General features: G+C 40.6%; 1 protein-coding gene and 2 long non-coding RNA genes across 4 annotated transcripts in view; 2 read left to right on the forward strand and 1 right to left on the reverse strand.

The window, feature by feature from the left end:
• The window catches only part of LOC116699139 (epidermal retinol dehydrogenase 2), a 97,159-nt gene that overhangs the window by 63,713 nt on the left and 7,885 nt on the right, over window positions 1-25,561 (forward strand). The window contains exon 7 of one of the 2 annotated variants that reach the window (XR_004334377.1): window positions 22,557-23,083. Coding sequence is in view for 1 of the 2 variants with exons in the window: in XM_032531554.1 (XP_032387445.1) it covers window positions 22,557-22,653 (97 nt within the window). In the remaining variant the exon portion in view is untranslated. Of the gene's footprint in view, window positions 1-22,556; window positions 23,740-25,561 lie in introns of those variants that run through there. The other variant, XM_032531554.1, reaches the window with a different exon arrangement.
• On the reverse strand, window positions 1,138-24,616 carry LOC116699141 (uncharacterized). Its single transcript, XR_004334379.1, has 3 exons — window positions 24,393-24,616; window positions 11,040-11,046; window positions 1,138-1,149 (listed from the first exon to the last, which is right to left on the reverse strand). It is a non-coding gene; the product is annotated as an uncharacterized LOC116699141 (long non-coding RNA).
• On the forward strand, window positions 9,473-15,830 carry LOC116699142 (uncharacterized). Its single transcript, XR_004334380.1, has 3 exons — window positions 9,473-9,484; window positions 9,801-9,807; window positions 15,776-15,830. It is a non-coding gene; the product is annotated as an uncharacterized LOC116699142 (long non-coding RNA).

Consider the following 25,561-nt stretch of genomic DNA (forward strand, 5'->3'; position numbering starts at 1 on the left):
TGTCAGATACATTTCCTTAAGTACAGTATTTGTACTTTGTTACTTCCCATCTCTGTTAATATCCAATATCCAACACTGTCCAAACTGCTCCAAATTCCTAACGCTTGTTCATTAGGAACCCAAGAATTAAGGATGAAGCAGATTGGATGAATGCTCCTCGAAATATTTAAAGCTATAGATCATAGTTTCTGCAACCCCCATGAGGAATTCTAGGTAATGATAACAACAGTTTCGGCAAGTCCACATGATGCAAGCCTTCAATGACCGCGCACCGCTCCCCCCCTCAGGTGGTAGTAACAAAGGAAGACACGGAGGATTAAAAAACATATTGGACTCTTCAAAACAATCAAGTTTCTGCGCGGGAAAGTCACCTAACGACACAATCTTCTGAACATAGCCATACTGGGAAATACAGAAAGAGTTGTTGATAGGCTTAATTAGTTTTGTAGCAACTCATTTGGCAATGGCTTGAATGTAACGGATGTTCATTGATATCAAAAAGTTACGCACTAAAGCTTTAAAAAACAACAAAATAACACACACATTCATACACACATATAGAGGTTCCTGGATTTATAGTTAGATAAACTACTTTATTGGTGGGGAGACAATTTTAACTGGCTCTGGTAAAGCAGCATGTTGAAGAATTGTGTGGGAGCATATGGTTTTCATGTTGCCTGCTTTGTCAGTCATTACCTGGGCGGCTGTGGCTCAGTGGTTGAGCGGTTGCCTGCCAATCGGAAGGTTGGTGGTTCGATCCCGCCCCTGCAGTCATTGTCGAAGTGTCCTTGGGCAAGACACTGAACCCCGAGTTGCTCCCGGTGCTGCGCATCGGAGTGTGAATGTGTGTGAGTGTTATCTGATGAGCAGGTGGCACCTGTACGGCAGCCCCGGCCACAGTGTATGAATGTGTGTGAATGGTGAATGTTTCCTGTAGATGTAAAAGCGCTTTGGCAGTTGTTAAGACTGGAAAAGCGCTATATAAATACTTACCTTAAAATGTAAAACCTGCCGTGAAGTGTACTGTACAATCTCAATGCAACATCACATCCCAAGGCACAGTGCTGTAGTGGGTTAACCTGTGGAAAGTGTGTAAGCTGAGCGCCCCCTCCCAGTTTAGTCAAGTCTGAGAAAACCTGCCATTATAAACTGAGGGTACAAAGTTGGAAACATGGAGGAAATAGGAGTTGCATCATCGGAATGCAAGACGTCAGTGTTTTAGGGACTTTACCCGTACTGGGTAAAAGTGCACCCCACGTGTTCCACTTTGGAAGAGAGATGAAGGAAAATTGGTTCCTTATGCATCACATTCCTCGTTGTTCTTTGTTTTCCTTTTACCACACAACACCCCTATCACTTTTCTTTCATCCATGCATACACGCTGACACCACTGACTTACCAACTGCCACACTTCTCCGCTATGATAAAGTAACATTAAAGCATAGTTTTAGTTAGCTGAGGGAAATGGTCGGCAGTAACGTTATTAGTGTTGTAAGTTAGTTGTAACCAGGGGCGGATTTAGTCATTTTGAGGCCTAAGGCAAACACAGGCATGGGGCCCTCCACAACCCTTGTTCTCACCCTTTTCAATCCTTTTTTTTTTCACTGTATAAGAGCCAAAACCTGCTTATCTTTTCTCCATTTTTCATTTGCATGTAAAAGTTACTGCTTGTAAATCTGTGCCCCTCTTGATTTCTTGGAAAAAACTCTGTCCCTGACTTGTTGTGGTCCCCTCTGCACTATTGAGCAGCGCTCTCTCTCTGACAGCTGTTTTGGCCAGAGTGCTAGATCATCTTCAATCATAACACATTGATTAGGTTGACTGCTACTCACGGGGTCTAGTTGCTGCGGTGGGCAGCTCCTCTTCATCAGTGTTTGCATTGCTAGCGCTAGTACCGTTGCTTCTTGCTGCTCTTTAGTAACGTTTATGTTAGTGTTGTTAGTAGCCGTCGTGAAAAATGTTGATACCTTTGGAAGTTTTACTAAAAACTTTCTGCTTTCTTCCCGCTTCTTCCTTTTTTCAGAACCACTTTGGTAGCTTTGCTTCATTTTTCAACCATCTGTGGCCTCGCTTACAGCACGTGGTGAGCCGTTTGTTTACAAACGCAGGCAGATGCGCAGTAGGAGAATGGAATAGTCCAATGTAGTGGGGACTGGGGGGAGTTTCTCATCATGAATTAAACAATCGAATAGCACTTTAGCGTATCAATGTTTAGAGATATAATTAATTGGTGAAAAGTAAGACAACAAATCGTAACCAGCGTTTTACGGGGCCCTTGGTAGCTTGGGGCCTAAGGCAATTGCCTACCTTTGCCTAATGGTAATCAGCCTCTGGTTGTAACTAGTGTTGGAAGGATACTTTCAAAATGCATTCTATTACAGAATACATGCCCAAAAATGTATTAAATTGTTCCAGTAATGAGAGTGAATGCAGTGACCTGCCCTCATGAACTTCTACAATGTAACCTAATGGGGCAATTGTGCAGCCTTGATTTTTCTCCACTTAAAGTCATTGTTTTTGCTCCTGACAGACTCAGATTGTTAATAAAAGTGTCACAACAATATTACTGATCTCACTAGGTGACTTATTGTCTGAAGACAGTGTTGTGGAGAGTGGAAGGCCAGTCAAGAAAAAGGCGTTCTTGGAGTCTGTTGTTTCGGAGTAGGCTACAGAAATTATAGGCTCCTGTTATGTAAAAGATTGTCAGTGTCATGGCTCAATATTTAAATTACTTCAACAATTTAGATGAGGTTGTTATAGTTCGATGACCACATGTATTCATTTGAGCCGGAGTTTAGGCTATACGGATGAAGAGCGGACAAGGGGGGGCGGGCTGCAGCCGCGCAGTGTTTTGTGCAGTCAATAGGGTATGATACATCCATGGTTTTGTGTCATCTAAAAGATTTTCAAGTCCTGTTGATTAGAGGGGGAAATCCTCTGAAGTGGTCACACAGCATTGTGTCCCAGGTATATTACTGGACATATTCTTTAGGCATATAGGGAAACAGCACCCACGGGAGTACTACCAATATCCTGAGCCTCACAGCCCTCCAGCTGCTGCTTCACCCTCCACCCCTCTTATACATAACATGAGCCTATAATTTATGTAGCCTGCTCCAAAGCAAGAACTCCCAGGACGCCTTTTTATTGACTGGCGTTCCACTCTCCACACCGGTGTCTTCAGACAAGAAGTCACCTTGTGAGATCAATAATGTTGTCAGACCCTTTTAGTACCAATCAGAGCCTGTCAGTGGTAAAAACCATTACTTTTAAGTAGACAAAAATCAAGGCTACACAATCGCCCCATTAGGTTACGTTGTAGCTCAGTTCGTGATGGCTGGTCACTGTGTTCACGCTCACTACTGGACCAATTTCAATGATTTTTGGTCACATCAGTCTAAGAGACACTAATGCATGGGGGTTTAAAAAGGTAAGAAAAAAACTTTAATCTTACATACAGTACATGATTAAAATTGAAAAGTTTGCCCTTTGTTTCTAATTGTAGAATTTTATTAAAACAGTCCTCTATTTAAAAAGCCCCTTTTATACTAATTTTTAACGTCATATGTGTACTCTTAGGGTCTTCTAGAATAGGTTTACATGCTTTTATTGTTCAAAAACATGCTGTGTTTCACATACTGCCCTTTGCTGCAGAGACTACACCTGAAACACTGAAACGCTCTTGGTCGACCTTCCTGAAAACCTCAGTCTCTGATTGGTCAACCAAAGTCAAACAAGCCTGAGCTGTGCTTGCTCCGGGAGTACCAATGGGCAGCACATATGGGCGGGCGTTCTCAATCAGTGACATCATTAATGAAGGAATTTCAAACAGGAATGTGGGCGAGCCCTTTTCAGTCAGTTGAGAAAAAGGTCTGTCTGTTTTTTTTTGTACTTTATATAGTTAATCTATTACATACACAATTTTTTTTATAACAGACAAAAATTCAGTGCAATTTAAAAGTTGCAAAATGTTTTTTAAAGTTCAGGTAAAGGAAAATGAACTCCGACTTAAAACACATACTTGTTCAGTCTCCTAATCGGTGGGGAACAGCCATTGAATCTACACTCCTCATCATCATGGGTGTCAAGGTGCTGAAAAACAAAGATTAGTACCGTAATGTGAAAATTTATTTTCGTGAAATGGATTAATAAAATGGGTATGGACAAAAGTATCGTTCAGGAACTGGGATCATATTCACGTTATCCAAATCGAAAATCTTTGAATGATACCCCCTGGAATCCATTGTCCATTTGTGCCATTATGTTAATGTCAATTAGCCATAAACGGGTAACCATAAGCGGTTGCTATGGTTACCATGTACAGTATATCAGCCTGCATAGAGGTAGATCTGGTCATAGCAATACTGGCAAGGACCACTATCAGCGGCTAAATGCTGCAAGATCAGCATGTATAATATATAGATTGATAGATTGTTAACGCTGGAAGTTATGTGGAAATGAAACCATTGTCATATAATGTTTGCAAGAGGAGGTAATACGATGTATTCTCATAGTGATTTTTTGTCCCACCCCTACTAGGTAATGAAGAGCAGATTTCACTTGGCAGTATAAGCAGTACCAAGTCTATCCATCCCCCGTCCTGCATCAGAGTTCAGCCATAGACTGAGATAAATCCCTTTAGATTTTAGACCTGCACATTGAGGGCCAGTGAGCTACTGGTTCTCTGTCAACCAATGTGTGACTGTGAACAAAGGCCTTCTGATTGCTTGACAAGTGCTCCCATTTCTGTTATACTTCTAGAGCAGCTCAATGACAGGGATCGATCAGTGATTGAGTGTAATTTTCTGGCTCTGCTGTCTTCCTTGCTTTTTATTATGTGCTCTCATCTTTCCTTCACTCATCACCACTTTCTCACATCCTCATTCTTCCTCCTCCTCCTTTTTCCATATTATTTCTCTTTTCCACACCACTCTTAACACAACCTTCTCACCGTTCTGCGTGGTGAAGGTAAACATTACAAAGAAATGTTACTTCGCGATGACACAACATCCAAACTCACAACTTTTCTCAACTGTAATTTCATCAAAATAAGACTTTAAGACTGAGTTGTTTCAGGTAGGATTGTTGCCACTTCTCATCTATTGTTGCGATCAAGTTGGTGTGTCAGAACAAATTAAGCTTCATGTTTTTAGTTTGTACAACAGCAATGCCCTCATTCCCTACTAGAGCTCTCAGTCTTCCTCTGTGATACCATTCAAATTCCATTTGATATTTTTTTTAAATATTCAAATAATATTCAAATTGTTAATGCTCAATTGCAGCCAGTTAAATAATATGTACCACACTACTCAGGCTTATGCATTGTCAATGCCACTACAAGCATGTGGTTGTTGTTACACATTCTGTCCACTAGAAGGACTTCTAACATTAGCTTGGCCCTGAGGGAACCTGCACTTAACTTTGTTTACATTTATTTTTCACCACGAGTACAAAGCGACAAACCCGAATCAACAGAGAACTCTTTAATGAAACATTATCTTACAAGTTTAGTGAAACGGCATTGTTGTAAATGCTAACGGTGCTTGGTTAGCACATTGACATATAAGAAAGCACAGCCAAAACAATATGCCATAACTAGGTAAGTAACAAACAAGGATAACTGCATTAATGACCAAGCCAAACAGTGCTGTCACTACTATTTTAGTGAATTATAAGCAACCTGTTTCTTGCAGATTTTCACTTTACTGAGAATACAGTTGTTAGAAGGTAATATATGAAGTCAATGCTAACTCTGCCAGCTGTAGGGCAGCTAACATAAACTTTAGCTTTCTCCATGAAGCTCCCAGCTAAGCAAACGTTACTATACCTTGCGATGCACTTATAAAACAAAAATGAGCTAACTAATATTAACATAAGCACTTAGGCTGGGTGGATATCAAGTAACAAGTCATGCTAAAACTATTTCCCGTCTTACGATTTCCAGCCGCAGCCTGTCACTCCCCCTGTGTCACTTTACTCGGTACGTAACGTTAGCTCCGTAATGTTATACTAACATTACTCAGTATGCAACGTTAGCTTAGACCTAACAATGCCTTGTGTTTCTCTTATTCTTCATAAGACGTAACATGAGTGACACATGCGGGTAGGCCAAGGTGAGAAGAGGGAGATTACCTAACGTTAGCCAACATGTAAAAAAAGTCATTTCAGCATTCGAAAAGTATTGATTTTTTTACTATGAGAATTACCACTGTACAAATTAATGAATGTGCTTTAAAGGATCAGAGGCAGTGAAGTGTGTGATACTGAATTAAATGTTAAAGTGAGCTGCTGATGTTTGCAAGAAAGCTGTTATCCCAGTTACACATTGAGTCCTGCCACTTTTTTGACTGCTGAGTTTAACTAACTGGACCATATATCCCATGTTTTTGTGTCTTTGGCCCCATTTCCATCTAGTATTAAAAACCGATCTGAGTGATAGATAGGATCCCAGGTGGACAGCTCTAGTTCCTACCTAGCAGCAGAATGTGTCTCCAAAGCAGGAATGTTTGTAGTTTTAACCCATATTTGTCCACATTCCACACGTCCATATTGGTAAACTCAGGGACGTTTTATGAAACTGAAAATAATGTTATTGTATACTGGCAGCTGCCACAGCCAAGAACAGGCAGCACCAGGACAAAAACCATGACGCATCAGCGATAGTATAATAATAAAAATCCAAAACACACGGTTCACTCTCAGTGGTTTCTCTGACATGAGAAATCACTTGATTGAGTACCTAGTTAGGTGGTTTGGAATGTGGACACAGGACACGTTCCCGTTCTCACTGCTATTGAGAGGCAAAGTCCCTCCCCTTCCGGTGGACCTCATGGGACCTTATTTCAGAAAATAAAATATCTACAGTAGTGGTGGTAATGAATGGACACTGTATGATGTTTGTCAAGTTAAAAGTTGATATGATATATAGGTTTGTTGTAGTACCACTTAGTTTTGTGTGAAACTGCTTGGCCCGCTGCAACCCGGTTCAAGGCTGCCAGTTACAGCAATCTTGCTCAATACTGGACCAGTTTCAAAGATTTTTGTTCACATAAGTCCCTTAGACACCAAATACATGAAATAAATAGGGTCCAGATTGAAACAAAAAATACCCTTAAATGACCCAGTTTGGGGATTGTGTTAACAAATTGTAATTTTATGACAGCAAATGCATCATTAAATGAGGGTCAGTGTAAGCTGACAATCTTGATAAGAGTTGAGTATACTTAGTTGTGGTGCCTACATTTCCCATAAAGCAATACATGGGACTCTGCATTGGCTCCAGGAGGAGGGCAGTGTGAATTGCTCCCATCACTAGTGCCAGATGATTAAAAATGTGTAATATATTTGATCCCTTCAGTGCTTCAGCAGAGTTGTTTGATAAGAGAGCATTCTGGAGCTGTCTTCTGTCTCCGAGGAAAGAGCCAATTATTCTTTTTTAGAAAGCTTTTTGTCTCTGGAACACAGCTTACACAAATGGAGATAGTGTCTTGCCTGTCACCTCTGTTCACTTTGCATAAAAGCTAATGTATTCAAGCTTTTAATAATGTGTTGTATTATCCAGCTCTCCCTTTGAAGACAGTAGTTGTTAGTCACCCAAAAGCGGCTAACACAGCCTCATTCAGGATGAGATACAGAAGGCATCATTCTGAACAAAGCCTTTTTTCATCAGCACAAATACATTGTTCAATTAGGAATTTCATTTTTATTGTTAACACTAACAAAAAAGATAGAATACTTGTCTACTTTAAAGGACAACTAGGTTTTAGTAGCTTGGCAGAGCTACAAAAATATTTCCCATTAAAAAGGTGATTTCTATAGTTTGTAGTTACCAGTTGATATAAAAAATAATATCTATCAGTTATTTTTAAGCAGCAATGGACAAAGCAATGGACCTCGTGCATTACAGCAACAGACAAATTGTACAGGTACGTTGGTCTGTAACGTAACAATGTCATGTAACAATGCAGTTGTTTTTAACCTCACACAATTAAAAATAAAGGCTCACAAAAACTTCCCCTGGGATCAAAACTGTAATACAAAAAATAAATTCAAACAAACAAAGTGTAAGAGAAACTGTGATGGCTTGGTGGAGGTTGGGAGTAGCCTAGTTGCTGCAATTATGCTGCTATTACACCCCTAAAAAAGGGAGAAATACTCATGAGAGTGATACGGTAATGTTTACTTACTGAGAACCTTAGTGTGATGATTTTACAAAATATAACATGTAACGTTTTACAGACCTGCAGATCTACCGGGAATAATACTTTCATAGGGTACACACCAATGTTATTAGTTTTTCATTTTTCGTTAGTTTTTTTTTATTTGGTTTTCAATTCAATTTTATTTATAGGATCAATTCCTAACAAGAGTTATATTGAGACACTTTACAGATAGAGTAGGTCCAATTATAGACCACAGTCTATAATTTACAAGGACCCAACAATTCTAGTAGTTACGTCCAGAGCAAGCAACAAGTGTGACAGTGGCGAGGAAAAACTTCCTTTTAGGCAGAAACCTGGGACAGACCCAGGCTTTTGGTAGGGCCGGTTGGGTTTGAAATGAATAGTGGCAATCACAGTCCCAGTAAAAAATAATGGAACTGTGACTAGAAATAGTAGTTTGTAGTAGTTCATGGCATAGCCAGGTACTGCACTGAATTACAAGGCACAGCAGGACGTAGCAGGGTATCGCACGACATGTAGCAGGACCACAATGACAGCTGCAACCATGATTTTGGAGCCTCCCTGATCCAATGAAACATGCTGGGGGAAAAAGAACATAAGGACATTTCTTGAAAGATAAAGGAAAGAGCTCTGTGTTAAAGGAACTCCCCCAGCAGTCTAAAACTATTACATTATGACTAAGAGAGACAGGGGCGGCTGTGGCTCAGTGGTAGAGCGGTTGCCTGCCAATCGAAAGGTTGGGGGTGAGTGTTTATCTGATGATGATCACCTTGTATGGCAGCCTCGGCCACATTGTATGAATGTGTGTGAATGGTGAATGTTTCCTGTATGATGTTAAAGCGCTTTATGTAGTCGTTAAGACTAGAACAGCGCTATATAAAAAAGCACATTTACAGGGTAAAGAGAGGAGGCTGGTCGGGCTGTACTTCCCTGCCTTTCTCTAGTTTTATGATATTATTGATTATATGGTAAATTAATCTGACAACTATGAAGAGAAGGGGTGCCATGTCTGCAGCTATACACCCTCCCCCTCCGGTCTAGGCAGACGCTGCGACTCCTCACTCCCTAACTATAAGCTTTATCAAAGAATTGAGTTTTAAGTTTGCTCTTAAATGTGGTGACGGTGTCTGCCTCCCAAACCCAGACCGGAAGCTGATTTCACAGGAGAGAAGCCTGATAGCTGAAGGCTCTGGCTCCCATTTTACTTTTAGAGACTCTAGGAACCATAAGTAACTCTGAATTCTGGGAACGTAATGCTCTAGTGGGACAATAAGGCACTAAGAGCTCTACAAGATAAGATGGTGTTTGACCATTTAGAGCTTTTTAGGTCAGGAGAAGGATTTTACAGGAAGCTAATGCAGAGAAGCTAATATAGGAGAAATATGATCTCTTTTCTTAGTTCTTGTCAGAACACGTGCTACAACATTCTGGATCAGCTGGAGAGTCTTAAGGGACTTATTTGAGCATCCGGATAATAAAGATTAACAGTAGCCCAGACTGGAAGTAACACATGTTACAAAAGTAAATGTTAAAAATATTTGACTTTTTGTTTTCAAATTCAGTTTAGTTTTTTTGTAATATGGGTTATTTGTCAGGGGCAAGATTCATAAAGGTCAGAAAAAGTGTTGTGTTAAAATAACTCAAAAAAAAACATTTTTAGAAACACTGTATGAATTCACAATGTGTTCAACAATAACACCAGTAAGTTACATAAAATGTACATATGGTCATAAATATGTAAACAAGCTACACAAAATGTTGCTGCAAGTGCAAAATGTGTAAGTGACGTGTGCCAGGAAAAAAACTAAATAGCCAACGGACTAAAGAAGACAGACATGAACAGGTGTTTAGAACTTTGGTTTGAGTAAAGTGGTAAAAAACAATGTGAAGTCAATCAACTCACACAGTTGTGTAGACATCCCAGAATCAATACACACATTAACCCATGCTTCCTCCCTTTTTTGGTGTTCCTGCGTATTTACTAACCAGAAGCTATCGGGTCGCCGATGAAAGCCCTCCTCTAGAATTCTCTTTCTTACAGTTAGCTTGTGTTTGTCGCCTAGCAAACTTTGTAGTTTTTTTCACATGCTGTTGCAACAACTTGTAATGTTAGAAAACTACAACACCACACCGGATCTAGCTAGATTGGAAACAAAACAACAGACTCACCCACATACTTGTTTGGGCTTGCGAGCCGGCCAAAGAGTTGTAACGTTACGTTTTGAGTGGATGGCGAGCGTGAGATGCCGAAATGGATGCCAATAAGATTCTGAATGGAATGTTTACTATTAAAAAGTTGCCAAATGATTACACAGTAAAGACCAAAGTGATGTGTGTGTTTTGTCGTGAACTGAGCTATCATTGCAGCATGTCCAGTCTGACCAAGCACAGCTGATTACCGGGGAAAGTTTTAGAGTGCCTTTGTGCCTCTTAACAGCACTCACTGCAATTAATGTCTGTAGAACATGAAAAGGGCTATGTAACATCAAGATGCGTTTTCAAGTCCGACAACGTTTTAATTCACCTACTCTGTCTTGTTCTTGCTAGTGGGTAGCTTGCTTGCCTAATTAGCTGCTAGAGCTAGCTAGCTGTTAGCTGCTATTGATAAGTGTGTCAGCCAGGCTCTTCAAAATCATAACCCAGCAGTTCCGTGTGCATTTGTAGCTCATCCATTTTGTATGTAATTGATCTGTTGTTGTAGGAGGCTTGGCAATGTCGATCTGTGTCCCCGCCTTTCCCGAGCGCTGGGGGGGTGTAGTGGATGTCCTCCATGCCTTTGCAGCGCCAAATTGTAGTGTATATCTTCCTCAGAAATAGGTAATTGAGCATTGTAATGGTTATGACAATATCAGTAACTATGTAACTACATGGAAACGGGCTAAATATGCATGTGGCTTGTACAGTAATAACGTTACTGTAGCTCGCGCTTGGAGCAGCTGCTTCATCTGCCTGTTGCACCTTTCTGTGTGGTTCTTTACAACTCTTGTGAGGCGAGTTCTTCGTCTGTATTCTCGGGTTCGAATAAATAAGGACGACCATCAAACTCAAAAGGCTCTTCCATGTGTATTCTCCAGTGCAGAGACAGTGCAAGGCAACAGCTAACCTTCAGTGTCATTATTAGCCATCAGCTGATTGATTTGTGTACAAATTGACCTGAAGTGCCGCTGAAATATATTTCTACTCAAGATTTATTTACAAGAAATGGCTCATTTTAATCCCAACATCTTTTGTAATAATGTTTCAGTGCAAAAAGAAACTGCCAAAAAGTATTCTAATACACAGCTTGGTAAAGCCATTGAGTCAGTTTTTGCAAGACATAAGTGTTGTTGCCTTGTCATATGAGCTTCACCTGTGACTAATAATGGATCAATTAGGTCTCAGGTGTGTATAAAAACAACCCCAGTACACTAACACTTCCATCAACTGCAACTAGACATCTGCAAACATGCCTGATTCACCCTGAGACTAAAGTTTTGATTATCAAGAGGCTGAAGCCCAGATCCACTGCGTGTGGCAGACACCTTCAATGTGTCTCAGCGTCAAGTACAAGATTAAAAAAACATTTGAGACACTGGAGATGTTTTTGACAAGTCCAGGTCGGCAGACCCCCAGACAACTGCTTGAGAGGACCGTTTGTGTCTCGAAAATCCAAGGCCAGCCCATTTTCCACTGCAGCAGAGCTCCACCAGACCTGGTCCCCTGAAGTCCCTGTGTAGACCAGAACGGTTTTGTCGGATTCTGTCTCGAAATGGCCTCCATGGGTAATCATGCCCAGAACCAGCACTAAACAAAAGACAATTGAAAAACCGTGTGCCAAGGCCCACAGCCTGCTAAAAGGATGGATGCTGAGAAGTGGAAGAAAGTGGATTTCAGATGATCTTCTGTTGAATTACACCACAGTTGCCGCAATATTACTGAGACCTACTGGAGCCCGCATGAATCCAAGATTCACCCAGAAAACAGTGAATTTGGTGGTGCGGAAAAATCATGGTCTGCGATTACATCCAGTATGGGCTTGTGCGAAGTCTGCAGGGTGGAAGGCAACATCATAGTCTCAATACAAGAAATCTTAGCTACCTCTTATATTCCCAACCATAAAAGAGGCCAAATTCTCCAGAGGATGGTGCTCTATCGCATACTTCCATCTCCACTTTAAAGTTCCTCAAGGCGAAGAAGATCAAGATGCCAGGATTGGCCGCCCAGTCACCAGACATGAACATCATTGAGCATATGTGGGGTAGGATAAAGAGGAAAGCATAAACCAAACCAAAGAATATTGATGAACTCTGGGAGGCATGCAAGACTGCTTTCCTAGCATTCCTGATGACTCATCAATACATTGTATGAATCCTTTCCAAACCGCATGGATGCAGTCCTTCAGCTCATGGAAGTCATACAAGATATTAATTTGAATCTCACGCACCACTATTTAATTTTCTGACATATTTTAGTATTTGTAGTAATTTGTTCAATTTATGTATAGGCGACAAAACTTTTGAACTTTTTGAAAATTTGACCTTTCTGTCTTGTTTAAATAATAAATATTTTTTTAGTGAAACTTATTTATTTCAGTGCATTGAACATCATTTGGGAGGGTTTTAGCTTTTTATATGAGCTATTTCTTACACCAATTGATTAATTTAAAGTCAGGTTAATAGCAGGTGTTTCTACAAAATAATAAGCGACAAGACTTTTGTCAGTGACTGTATAATGTGAATTCACCATGGAATGAAACTGGCAGCCATTCTCAGTATGGAGCTATTCTTCTTTGTTACAGAGCGGGGGCTCCACTCACACATACATTACTACCTTTTGCTAACTTAACTTTAACTTACTCAAAATGCTACTAAGAAAATCCCTTAACACTCAAGTCAACTCTGTTTAATACCGACGACATACCTTAAAAAGGGGAGAAATAATATAATGATTCCTAGGTACGTGGGCGAAGACAAAAGCAATCAATCTCAGACTAATAGATTAAGACCACTTTGTATATCACAATTTAACATTTGAATAGCTAGTATGTTCAAACATGTCAACACTGTAGCCCTACTTTTGCTGAAGTCTACACATTTAGGGTGGCTGAAGGTAGTATAGATGTAGTAATGGCTAGGGATGAGCCAGTACAGCATTATCTGTTTACCACATGAATTATCTGTATCCGTATCTGTACTCGGACTGGGCGGGGCCTAACCCGGAAGTAGGCCGATTTAACCCGGAAGTGGGTCGGGTTGTCTTGAAATGGGCGGGGCTTTAACCGGTATGTTATTTTAAGCATGCAGTTGATATGGGTTGATCAGAAATTGTTATATTTATTGCTGATTAGAAAACTATTTCCGTGACAGCATCAGCATTGAGCTTCAGATCAGTGGTGTTGTCATGGTAACAAACAAACTATAAAAGTCTATATAATAAGTTTTGCAACAATAAATACAACAATGTGGTTGCAATTATTAAGTAAAATGTAATAAATAAAGAGTTTTCATACGCAATAATATAACTTGCTTTTTTAAACTTTAAATTTTTCTATGATCAGTGTGATAATTCTTTTTTTTTTTTGGTTCTTTTTTATTTTCACACCAGGTATATGTGAGTGTCTGTGTCTGTGAGTGAGTAAGAGATACAGAGAGAGAGAAACAAAGAGAGAGAGAGGTGCGGGGGGTTGGAATGTGTTTGCGTGTGTATCTTAATTTGTAATATTATTTATTCATACCGCAACTGCCTTTTATTTTATTTTTAGAAAACACAGCAAGAAAGTTTCAGACACTCAAAAAACTGGTTAGAGCCAGCAGGCAGTTTAAAAAAAATAAATAAAAAAACTCAGACGGCAGAGATGCAACGCGAGTCCCATTCCACCAAGCACTATGTCTTAACAAACCCCACGGTTACCAGAAGTCTCTTGGTTACTAGGTACTAGTTCAAACCGAAGTATAAAACAAACCTGAAGCTGAAGAAACCCTAAATGTTAACGGAAAGCCCCATAGACCAGACGGAGAGAGCTGTTCACTTCTCCGTGTCCTGAGTGTTAGTGAGTGAGCACAGCCGGTCGGACACAACAACAGAAGGAATCTGCGTGTGTAGGGAGGGGCGCTGGGACTAGCCTATCACAGAATAGTGTAGGGGAGGGGCCCTGTGACTAGCCTATCACAGAATAGTGTAGGGGACGGGCGCTGTGACTAGCCTATCACAGAATAGTGTAGGGGACGGGCGCTGTGACTAGCCTATCACAGAATAGTGTAGGGGACGGGCGCTGTGACTAGCCTATCACAGAATAGTGTAGGGGAGGGGCGCTGTGACTAGCACTGTGACTAGCCTATCACAGAACGCAGACACAGTCAGTGGAGACTTATTCAATCCGAGTACAGATATTGACTCGCATTACTCGTATAATACTTGTACTCGGCAAAAGTGCTTTATCCGTTCCGGATACTCGTTTCAGCCGAGTATCCGGCTCATCCCTAGTAATGGCTGCAATGGTACTAGTCCTGGTGCAGTGTATACAGGTAACAATTGTGGTGGTGTCTAGAAGGGACACCAAGCTGATCATATGTGATGCGTCTTGGAGGGTGTCTCTCTCTTTTGTGGCAGCTGGTAGGCTGGTTCCTTATGTTCACCAGCAGCAATCAATGAAGAAGAGGTACTTGGTACAGATGTCAAGGGTGTCAGGGGTTTTATTTTACACGATTGCCAAAGCAGTCACACAGTTTTACCCTGGCGTCATGGGGGGTGAATGATTTTTTCCAGTAGGAGCTCAGTAGCTGCAGTTCGCACCAACAGCCACCAGGCGGGACATGTGAGCAGACAAGATGCAGTTGACCTGTCGGAAGACCAAGGAACAGAGGAACACCATGAAATTATTTGGAGTCAAGACACTGTTTAATTGTCTCCCAGGCCTATACAGTAAACGTACACATTAAAGGTGCTGTAGGTAGGATTGTGAAGATCCAGGATTTAGCCAAAGAATTTGAACATCGACAACCTCTCAGTCCCTCAACCCCTTTCTGTTAAAGCCCAAACGGCCTCCTAAGTCCCTCCCCCCATAAGGGAGAATGAATACGTGTGCCTGAGCAGTGATTGACACACAGATAGATTACGTACTGCATCTTTAAAAAGTCTTTATTTCATAATTGATATTTGTGTTATGACCATAAACTATAAAAGAAGGCTTAAACCTGCATTCTTTCTAATGCCCACCAGATGGCAATGGCAATAGAAGCAAAGAATTTACTGTTGCTAACCATGGGCTGTGTACATTAAAATAGCTGTGGTGTTGTCTGTGTTTTATCTTAGAACTTTGACCCTCTCACTGTCTGTTTTCACTTCATCAAAGTAAACTGAAACATCTAAAAATGTCTTGATCAGCGTTTGGTTGCACCTTGCAAATCAAGTTAGCTAGCTAGCTAGCACTAGCCAGGAAGAAGTGTTGTCATTCCCGTCTTTCAATAAGCGGCTTATATACAATTTGTTTAAAATGAAAACAAGTGAAACTAATAATGAATGTGATGTTTTATTTAGCAAAATGGCATTATATTGTTCTATCCAATTTTCCCTATATTTCTAAGCAGATTTTATCTCCCATATTCTGCACACAGAAGGGGGGCGTGGGGCTACGGATAGGCAGAGGTGAAGAAATGGGTCTTGAGGCGGGACTCAGAGATGGTGATTGACTCAGATGTGCAGATCTCCTTGGGGGAGGGAGTTCCAGAGCCTGCAACCTGCCCTGGAGATGGCTCTAATATAGAAACTGTCCCCAAAACTGTGGAGGTTGAACATGGGGATGGATAGGAGACCGGCTGAGGTGGATCTAAGTAACCTGAGGGTTGTTAGGGGAAGAGGAGGTCAGTGATGTATGGGGGGCAGATGGTGGAGGGCTTTGTGAGGATCAGGATTTTGTAGGTAATCCAGTGGGATATGGGAAGCCAGTGGAGTTGTTTATGACTGGAGTGATGTGGTGCCAGGATTTGGTGCCGGTGTTATCAGAGGTGAGAAGGTCGCTGAGGACTTTGAGGAGAGCGGTTTCTGTGCGGTGGAGGGGGCGAAAACCTGATTGGAGGGGTTTGAATTGGTTATTGGTACGAAGATGGGTTTGGACTTGTGAGGCGACAATACGTTACAGGGTATCAGACAGAAAGGGGAGGTTGGATATTATGCGGTAGTGTAGTTGTTGTAAGAGAGGATCCAGATCACGTTTTTTTCAAGGATTGGGTTGACAACAGCAGTTTTGAAGGCAGAGGGGACAGTGAGGAGTTGAAGAGGTTAGTGAGGTAGGGGCATAGGACGAGGAGGCAGGACTTCAGGTGGGGAGTAGGAAGGGGATCAATGGAGCAGGTAGTGGGTTTGGAAGATTTCAGGAGGGTTGACCGGGTCAAACTGGGAGAGGAGGCAGTGTGGAGGAGGGGTCGGGTGGTCAGGAGAGATGGGGAGAAGAGGGGCTGTGGTAGGTGCTGAGGTAGATACTGGGAGGTCAGATACAGGGGATTAAGATTGATACATTATGTTGATTTTGTCAACAAAACAGTGGAGGAATGAGTTAAGGAACACAAATATTAACATGCAATCTCCCAATATTATAGGAATTAAGTTCCATCACTGTGACCAATCACTTCATGCGTGCATAGTGCAGTGTTATAAATAATGTAAACAAGCTAATACCCAGTGTCTCTCCAACCACCTTTCAGCTCATGCTAATTAGCGTTTGACGGACAAACACACTATTAACATACAGGTTAATTTTCAGGCAGAAAAACGGTAACATTGATCCATCATTGAACAGACAGAAAACTGACGAAATGTAGGCCTATTGCCTATTTATGTGCATCCATTTTTAGCACTTACCTGTTTTATTATGTAGCACTTTGGGATTTTCACAAATATAAAGTGCATTACAAATTGTATAATCATCAATTTATAATCAGCAAAAAACACACAAATGTGGCAGATTTATCTATTGCTAACTAATGTTAGTTGAGGTATAACTCTGAGAAACACAAGTATAACGTGTACATTAGAAGTTTAAGTAAAATAATTTTATAGTAAAATTGGCGTAGGATTGAGTGAAACAGGTAAAATGACCAACAATGACAAGTATGTACTTATATCCCCCTTTGCATCAGCCGAGATAGAGGAAATCAATACTTACCAGTTCAAATGGCTGTGTTGTTACAGTGCCAACAATTGCCAGAGGAGCTCTTGTTTCATGGCATGGCTTTTTCTGCTTCACACAGGTACAAGTTTTAGTCACATAGTGCTCAATGTCAGATTGCGTACACGGCCAGAAGAAACGATCATGTACTAGTGATTGTGTTTGAGTGACTGACACTGACATAGATTCAGGCAACAGTGACCAGGTTCCAAGTGACTCTTTATTTTCATCAACTGGTTGTATCGTGGCTGCAATGGTGTCTGGTGCAAGCTCCTCAGAACAGTCTTTCATCAGTGGCATCTGCATCACTGTTCTCTTTGCCTAGCCTTTACTTTATTGTCAAGTGGAAATCATCCAACTCTGCAACCCACCTGGAAGTGGTTGCGTTCAGTTTTGCAGTGGACAGAGTATAACTGAGTGGGTTGTTATTGCTGTACACAGGGACGTTTAGGAGCATAGTACAAATAATCATGGAACTTAATTGTGATTGCCCATTTTAGAGCTAAAATATTCTAGCCATTGTGGTAGAGCCAATGTTTTTCTCAGCTGCTGTTAAAGTCCTTATTGCCATAAGCAATGACCCTAAGTTTCCCCTTTTGCTTTTGATAAAGTACTGCTCTCAACCCTTGGTGTGATGCATCAGTCTGTATAACAAATGGCTATGTGAAATCAGGGAAACTGAAAACTGGTGGCTGAAGCAAACAATCAATCAGCTGTTTAAGCATGTGTTGGTGCACATAAGTACACAAGATTGTCATGTTTTGGGGCACCAAATGGCTTACTTTCTTTGTTTTTTGTCTTCTGTGGTTCGTAATGTACTTTCTCTGAATCTGCTTTCAGGAAAACAGGTTTAGTGAAAACTCTGAGTTTGTTAACCCTGAGATAAGGGAAACTCCGGGTTTTCAGTTTCAGAAAGGGAAGTTAGCCAAACTCGAGAGAGAAGGGTACCTCTAGCCTGTTTCAGAAATAGAGGTAACTTAACCTCAGAGTCAGTTACAACGGCAACTGAGTCTGTGAACCTAACCGGGTCGGGAGCAGGGTTTCTTCAATAAACCTTGAGTTTCTCTTAGTCTCTTCCCTCTGACACAGCACTCTTTTCATTTATTCAGTCTGTATCGGGGGCATTTAAGCTTAGTTATCTGCGTGAATAAAAAAAAACATAAGCAGTTAGGCAGACTATAAAACGTTTTTGTTCCAAACATGGTATTTCCTTTTGTTGACAATCCCATTTATGAAGAAGCTGTATAACTTCGTAGGGAGTTAAACATACGTCCGGAGACTATATTGAGACCCAAACTATAGATGTATTTTAATTTCCACATTACTACCTATTTGAGTGGTATTGTTTTTTTTCCAAGTCTATCATTATGTAGCTACATTACCTTATCCGTCCTCTAACGTCACCCATGCTCTATATCCCAGCACATTCTTAGTGTCGCATTATGTATTTTTGCAGCAGTTTTCTTTACAATATTGTTGATGCAAAGCATATTCGTAAAGCGTCGTCAGAAGAGTGTGACTCGCTCTGAAACGTGTTTTAAACATTTGTGTGGACACAAACCAGTAAGGTACATTAAAAAGAAATAAATTATCGTAAATCATAATTTTGTTAATGATGGTGCTGCAATCTCAGAATGGGAATAGTAGTAGTTTACTTTTTTGCGCGCAGGATATTGAAATTATAGCTGTAGCCTACTACCATTCTAGTTTTTACTAGTTAATATTAGGGCTGTAACAATACACCAAACCCATGATTCGGTTCATATCATGATCTTTGTCCCATGACTCTATACAAACCTTTTTTTGGGGGGGAGAGTGGAGAGAGATTTTCAGAAAAAAAGAAGATATTTATATTTAAACTGAACACCAAAAACCATGTTAACTATGCAAATTATTAAAGGTTCCATGGCATGAAAGTTTCACTTCACAAGGTTTTTAGCATTAATATGTGTTCCCTCGGCCGGCCTAAGGCCTATGGCCCACAGTGGCTAGAAATGAGAAAGGCAAGAGGTGTAAACCGAGCCCTGGCTATCCTGCTCTGCCTTCGAGAAAATGAAAGCTCAGATGGGCCAATCTGGAATCTTGCTCCTTATGATGTCAGAAGAGCCAAGGTTTCCTCCCCTTTCTCTGCTTTGCCCACCCAGTGATTTTGGCCCACCCATGAGAGAGAGACATCATGGCTTTCAAACGAGCAAACTGGCAGATGATCAGGGCCACACCCCCACCCTCCACCTTAATTAGAATTTCGGGAAAGAGACTTCAGATACAGTATTAGATGACCACTAAAGCCTATAAAAAAGCATCCAAAAAGCAGCATGTCATGGGACCTTTAACAAAATACCTACTGTACATAAAATTCTTACATCCATTCATACATTCTTTCTCTTACATTTAGAAAGTAAATTAAATGGTTACTGTTTCACAGTACTTTGCAGGGTCTGAAATTAACACTCACCAAATGTAGAGACGGGCCCACACACATAAATGCATAAACACTGGCACATGCACCAGACATAAGCCACTACCTTCTGTTTACTGATAGCTGGCATTTAACTCAGGCTAATTAATTAGCTAGTATGGTGTGATTTGCGGCAGCCAGCCTTCGAAAAGAAAGCATTGACTCAAGCAGCAATTTTCTCCCACACCAGTTCTTGCTATTTTACAGCAGCCGCTGTGATGCTTTTTTGTAACTACATACATGTTTAAACTCGCTGTATGCGTATAAGTATTTTCGCCGACCACTTTGTTTGTGATTCTTACCATATCATAGTATCATGGGCCCATTCATGCTGCCTTTTTATTGTGGTGGTGCACGCGCTTAACCCTGAGTAAACCTACTCCGAGTTGATTGAACCAACTCAAATCAGCTGATCTGAAACTCAGTTTCCCATCTCAGGGTAAATCAACTCAGAGATCTGGGTTAGACTCAGAGTTTGTTACCCCCAAATTCCACAGGATGCGGAACTGCTGCGAATCAGTTCTGCTGCGTGTCAGCACCCATCAGGTCCGGATTTGTTGTAGAACGGCTGCGGCCATGACTGACAGGACCTCAGGTTAAAAGAGATCACACTTGGCTTGAGTTTGATGTCATTTTCTCTGAGGCGCTGCAAAACTTTCCACACATTGTTCACATGGCTATCGAAGGTGTTACTGAAAACTAGTGTTGTCCATACAAGGAATGCAGATGTAGCAGAGTCCTTCCAGACCCTCTTTTCTACAATGCTGAAAAGCTTCAGGAGCATTCTTGAGTCCCCAGGGATCACACATACTGTCAGTGGTCTGCTTTCTTTAGAGATACATCGCTCGGGGTAAGCTTTTCCCTGATCCAAGCACCAGGAATTACCACATATTACCACTCAAACGATCCATGATGTAATCTATAAACAGCCAGAATGTCCCATCCTACTTCCTGACACACACAACAGGTGAAGGGTATGAAGAGTTTGACTTCCTAACCCAGCCCTGTGTTATGAGGTCATGAAGGTAACCCTCCTGGTGCAGTGGCTTTGGCACTGACATGTATGTGTGATGGACTGGTTCAAAGTCATTTTCGAACGTTTAACGCAGCCAAGAAGTGATACTCTTCTCTAAGCATTTGTCTAACTACCTGTCTCTGATCTTTGGTTAGGTGACTTAAACCTACTGGTGGATCCCACTGTTCATTAGCATTACATGGGGTTACAACACTGGTGTGATTCTCTGTTGCTGGGGTGGCAGCTTTTTCAAAGGCATGGGCAGTGTTAATGGTTTGTACTGTACTAGTTATTGTGCGTCCTAGCAGAGCCTGTCGTGGTCAGGTGAATGCATTTTTCCATGTGTTTAGTCCAATGTTATTGGTTATTGGTTATTTTGACATATTTTGGAACAGTACAGTACATCTTTACATAAAGAACATTGTTTCAAGTTCTCAGATGAATCTTCTCTCACACAATTTGCGCATTTTGGGACTTTTTGCTGGCTATGGTTAACATTAGTCCCTCAGCGGTAACCCTGTCCTGTTTAAAGGGGCCTCTCTTAATGGTCTGACTCCAGTGATTTTACATCCAGCTTGAAAATGTTCTTCACTCCCACAACAAAAGAAGGGTGTGCAGCATCGCTCTTTTCCAATCTGCTGGCAGACAAAACACCTCCTCGGAGCTTAGCAGAGCGGTTGGAGTAAAGCTTAGGTGCATTCAGGTGCTGTGCAGGGTCAGGTGCTTGGGGCTGCCTGTAGTTGCTGCATTACTACTGTAGGGAAACAGGTGGCTGGTTGTCCCTATATGGCCTCCTAACTGAAGGTGGGGCATAGGGCCGTGACTGAAACAGGCTGCTTTACTGTCTCTTTATTCTGAACTATCTCCGCACTGAGACCTTTTAGAGAAACTGCGCCTGTCTTAAGTTCAGCTAACTCTGTTAACTGTTCATCGTGTACCTTAGCTTTCTAATCCGTTCATTCGCACTTTTTGACTGTGAAAGATGGCTGCAAGCAGAAACAACAACAGCTAACTGAGTGATGTAGAGCCCCTGGTGATACTTTGAGCAAAGTTTTATGCTGTGTCAAGCCTTCTTAGTGTTTTAAAAATAGATTTTTATGCTATCATAGAAGTGCTTCTAGCTCTCCCATTCAAAAGGCCATTTGACCAAAAACGGTAATATGGTAAATCTTAAAAGTGATGCTTCCGTCCTAATTATGCTTTTAAACGAAAGTTTGACTCGGGTACATTCACAAAAAGGCAAGAGTTACACTTTAACCTCTATTTGTTTCATCTTTCTATCTTATTAAGCCAAGCAAGAGTCATCAATGATATGCAAGATTTGTCTTTAACATTTTGTTTTTGTTTGCCTGATATGTCAAGCGTAAAGTTAATTGTCTTAGTGAAGGTTTGCAGTTCTCATATATTTGAAAGATGAGAAGTATGTTTCAGTGAATTACAGTGCACGCTGTTGTACCTTGAATATGATGTGTACTCTATGAAACTACTTATTCCCTGTAGACTTGTTGGTTTTGTTAAATTAATTTAAAACATTTATAACAGTCAAAGCATGCGACCAAAGTTCCCACTATGGGTCAAAATAATGTGCTGTGACCCAGAGGTAAATGTGATTACTGAGAGAAACCACCTGTGAGTGCAGCAGTGGTGCATCGCTTCCTGATTGAAAAATTAGAGGCATTAAAAGGAAATTTGCATTAACTTGTTATTGTCACGTTAATTTTAACAGCCCTGATTTCTTTGTTGTGCTTCTCTTCGCAGCGTCCTCCCCGTGAAGCAGGGCATTATGCTGGGCCAGTACCTGGGAGCCTTCAACCTCATGGACACATTCAGGGGACGCTCCACAAAACAGGAGTAAATGAAGAAAGAGAAGAATATGTATGGAAGGAGACATGCAAATATTAAAGCTATCTATCTATTGTGTGTTGCTGTCATAAGACAGAAGTAGTCGTGAAGGTTGGACTTCATTGCTCCTCTCATTTCAATGGTTCATGTATTCAAGAAATGGATTGTTAATCTCTTTATATCTCTCCGTTTCAGTCACTAATATCCTTAATGTACTTGTTTTTAAATTCCATGATCATTAGTAAAATTTAAATTGTGATCTTATTAGTAACAGTTGGTAATCGTATAGAATGTAGTGCTCATAATGGCCTCCTAAATTCAGCCAGCTTGTGTTGTTGCCTACTACTTGTTGAGGAGCCATCATGATGATATAATGATGTATCATCAGACCACAAACAACCAAGTCAAACATTTCCCTATAAAAACAGGGCTCAAAGTCAAAAGTCAAATGTGCTATAGTCAAATGTCCGTTCTGTAAATTTGTAATATTGTAGTGTGGTCACAGCCACAACTACAATTGCTTCAGCACAGATGGAAAAATACAAATTGGGATTTAAGTGTGAAGCATGAAGAGGTGTTGTTCTTCTGCTGCTATTAAGAGAAAGATAAGTTCCATTCGTCTCATAAGCAAACCCATCGAATCACATAATTGTGACAGTTTACTTACTGCCAACTTACTTTATGCCAACTAACTGGAAACAGAGCTCATTATCTTTAGGAATTCAGAACTCAAGCATTAATAAAAATGACTCAGTAGAAGCAGGTTCTTGGCCATCGTCACCACAACAAAACCTTGTTTACTGTAAATGATGCTCATCTGTTTCCAAGCCTGAGGATACACAGATGCATCAGAGGCAGGTAATACATCTAACTTGTAGATCTATTAATTTATACTTCTTACTAAAGCTGGATATGTTTTGTCTACAGTAAAAATGCTGACACTGCTATATATTTACACTGTTGTGAATGGAGCCACAATAATCATCTCTAAAAGGTTTTGGGCACACTTTTGTTGTTAATCTGGCTCAGGGTTTTTCAGTCTAAATCATTTCCCATTTAAAAAAAAAAAGCAATTGCTCATACTCAGGAACAGTGAACCCTACTATGTGTTACCTCACCTTGTAAACTTTGGACCACCTGAAGCTCTTGTATGTTCAGACTGAACAAAAAGCTGTTTTCCCGTTGTGTTAAGTTTGAAGGCTTGTTTGTTTTGAAATATTCTTGCAAACACAATGTACGGACTGTTAAGGCATAGCTGAAATTAGCTAGCACTGTAGCAGCCTACTAGCATGCTACAGCTAGCTAGAGTGTGAGAGGAGACCTCTACTTTTCTTCTTGGTTCCATTTGTTGATGAAAGCCTTGAGATGAGCACAAAAATATGAAATCTGAGCACCTTTATACTTGTGCAGTGATCTTTAGCACAAGAAGGCTTGTCATCTTCAGTGAGTAAGGTGAACACCAGCCCTTTATCCCTCTTTTCAGCTAGTTTACTCTATGGTTTCCTAGCAACACTTCCAGCTGTGCTTTAACGTTCCAAAATGTTGTGGATGGAGGCATCATAGGGGCTTGTATACAGTCTGTGCATGTCTCCTGTGGATGAAACATTCTAAGAAGTAATATGCATGTATTTGCACTCAGTCTCTTCATTTCACGTATTAAGCACATTAACTATCACACAAGCCTCAGTATGTAATGGTTATATTATAAAGATTATAATACAAATCACTTATCCAAATTAGTTTCCATTTAACTGTGCCATCATTTAAGTGTGTGTCATTTGATGTTTTTTATATGGAACACAACTTCCGTAACAGTCATCTTTACTGATCTATCTTTATTAGGAGATATTACGCACCTGTTGTCTTAAACATGCTAACAATGAGTGCTAAAGACAGATATTAATGTCAGGAGTTTAGAGAAATGTATCTTAAGGTACCTTTTACTAGATGTCAAATGTTTTCAGAGCTTTTAAGTGCAAACTTAAAGGGAAAATTCTGATCAATAAATTCACATTTTAATGTTGGATTTCTGTGTTTTGAGTGTCTTGGTCAGCATCATGACTAAAGCGAATTCCCTTACAGTCCCATTGCATTATCTGAGGAGTGTTAAGCCTTGATTCAATTCACTGCTGAATCATAAAAATGGACGGAGAGCCTTGGTAGCTGAATGGTTACAGCGCACCCCACATAACTGCAACGTCACATCCTCCTCTCTCTCTCTCTCTCTCTCTCTCTCTCTCACACTCTATATATATATATATATATACTGTATATGTGTGTGTGGGTGTTACCAAGCTGCCTCTTTGCTGTTAACACAAAAAATCATTTACAATTTAATGGTGTCATTTACACTGTAATGCTAAGAGTTTGATGTATAAACTACTGGTGCATTGAGCGAATGTTTTCAATGATGGTAAAGGTAATGTTTTTTATAGTGCCTTTCTACTTTACCGGACACACCCCTTCTTAGACCAATAAAGGAGCAAGGGATCGAACCGTCAACCCTGTGGTTAACAGGACGACCTGCTGAGCCACAGCCACACTAATTGCTGAGTACTTGGGGGGTATTTTAGAGGATAGGAGAAAATAATTATTGCATACTGTGGCCTCCAAGAAAACACAAACCGTAACAGAAGTTAATTTAGGACACTTTACAGGTAGAGTACAGGATTTTTTGAAAAAAATCCTTTAAACAGGCAGAACCCTTAGGCAGACCTTGGCTCTTAGTGGGCGGCCATCTTCAATTAAATTTTATTTATAGTATCAAATCATTACAGTTATCACGAGACACTATAAATTATGGAGTTTTTTCTATACCAACTCTATCTGTAAAGTCCCAACAATTCTAGTAAATCTTCTGCTGCCGGTTGGGTCACAGAGACACTGGTATCCAGTCTTTATCAATTCTTAGTGATATCTAG

This window comes from Etheostoma spectabile, chromosome 12 (assembly GCF_008692095.1).
Source record: "Etheostoma spectabile isolate EspeVRDwgs_2016 chromosome 12, UIUC_Espe_1.0, whole genome shotgun sequence".
In the NCBI taxonomy this organism is placed as follows: Eukaryota; Metazoa; Chordata; class Actinopteri; order Perciformes; family Percidae; genus Etheostoma; species Etheostoma spectabile.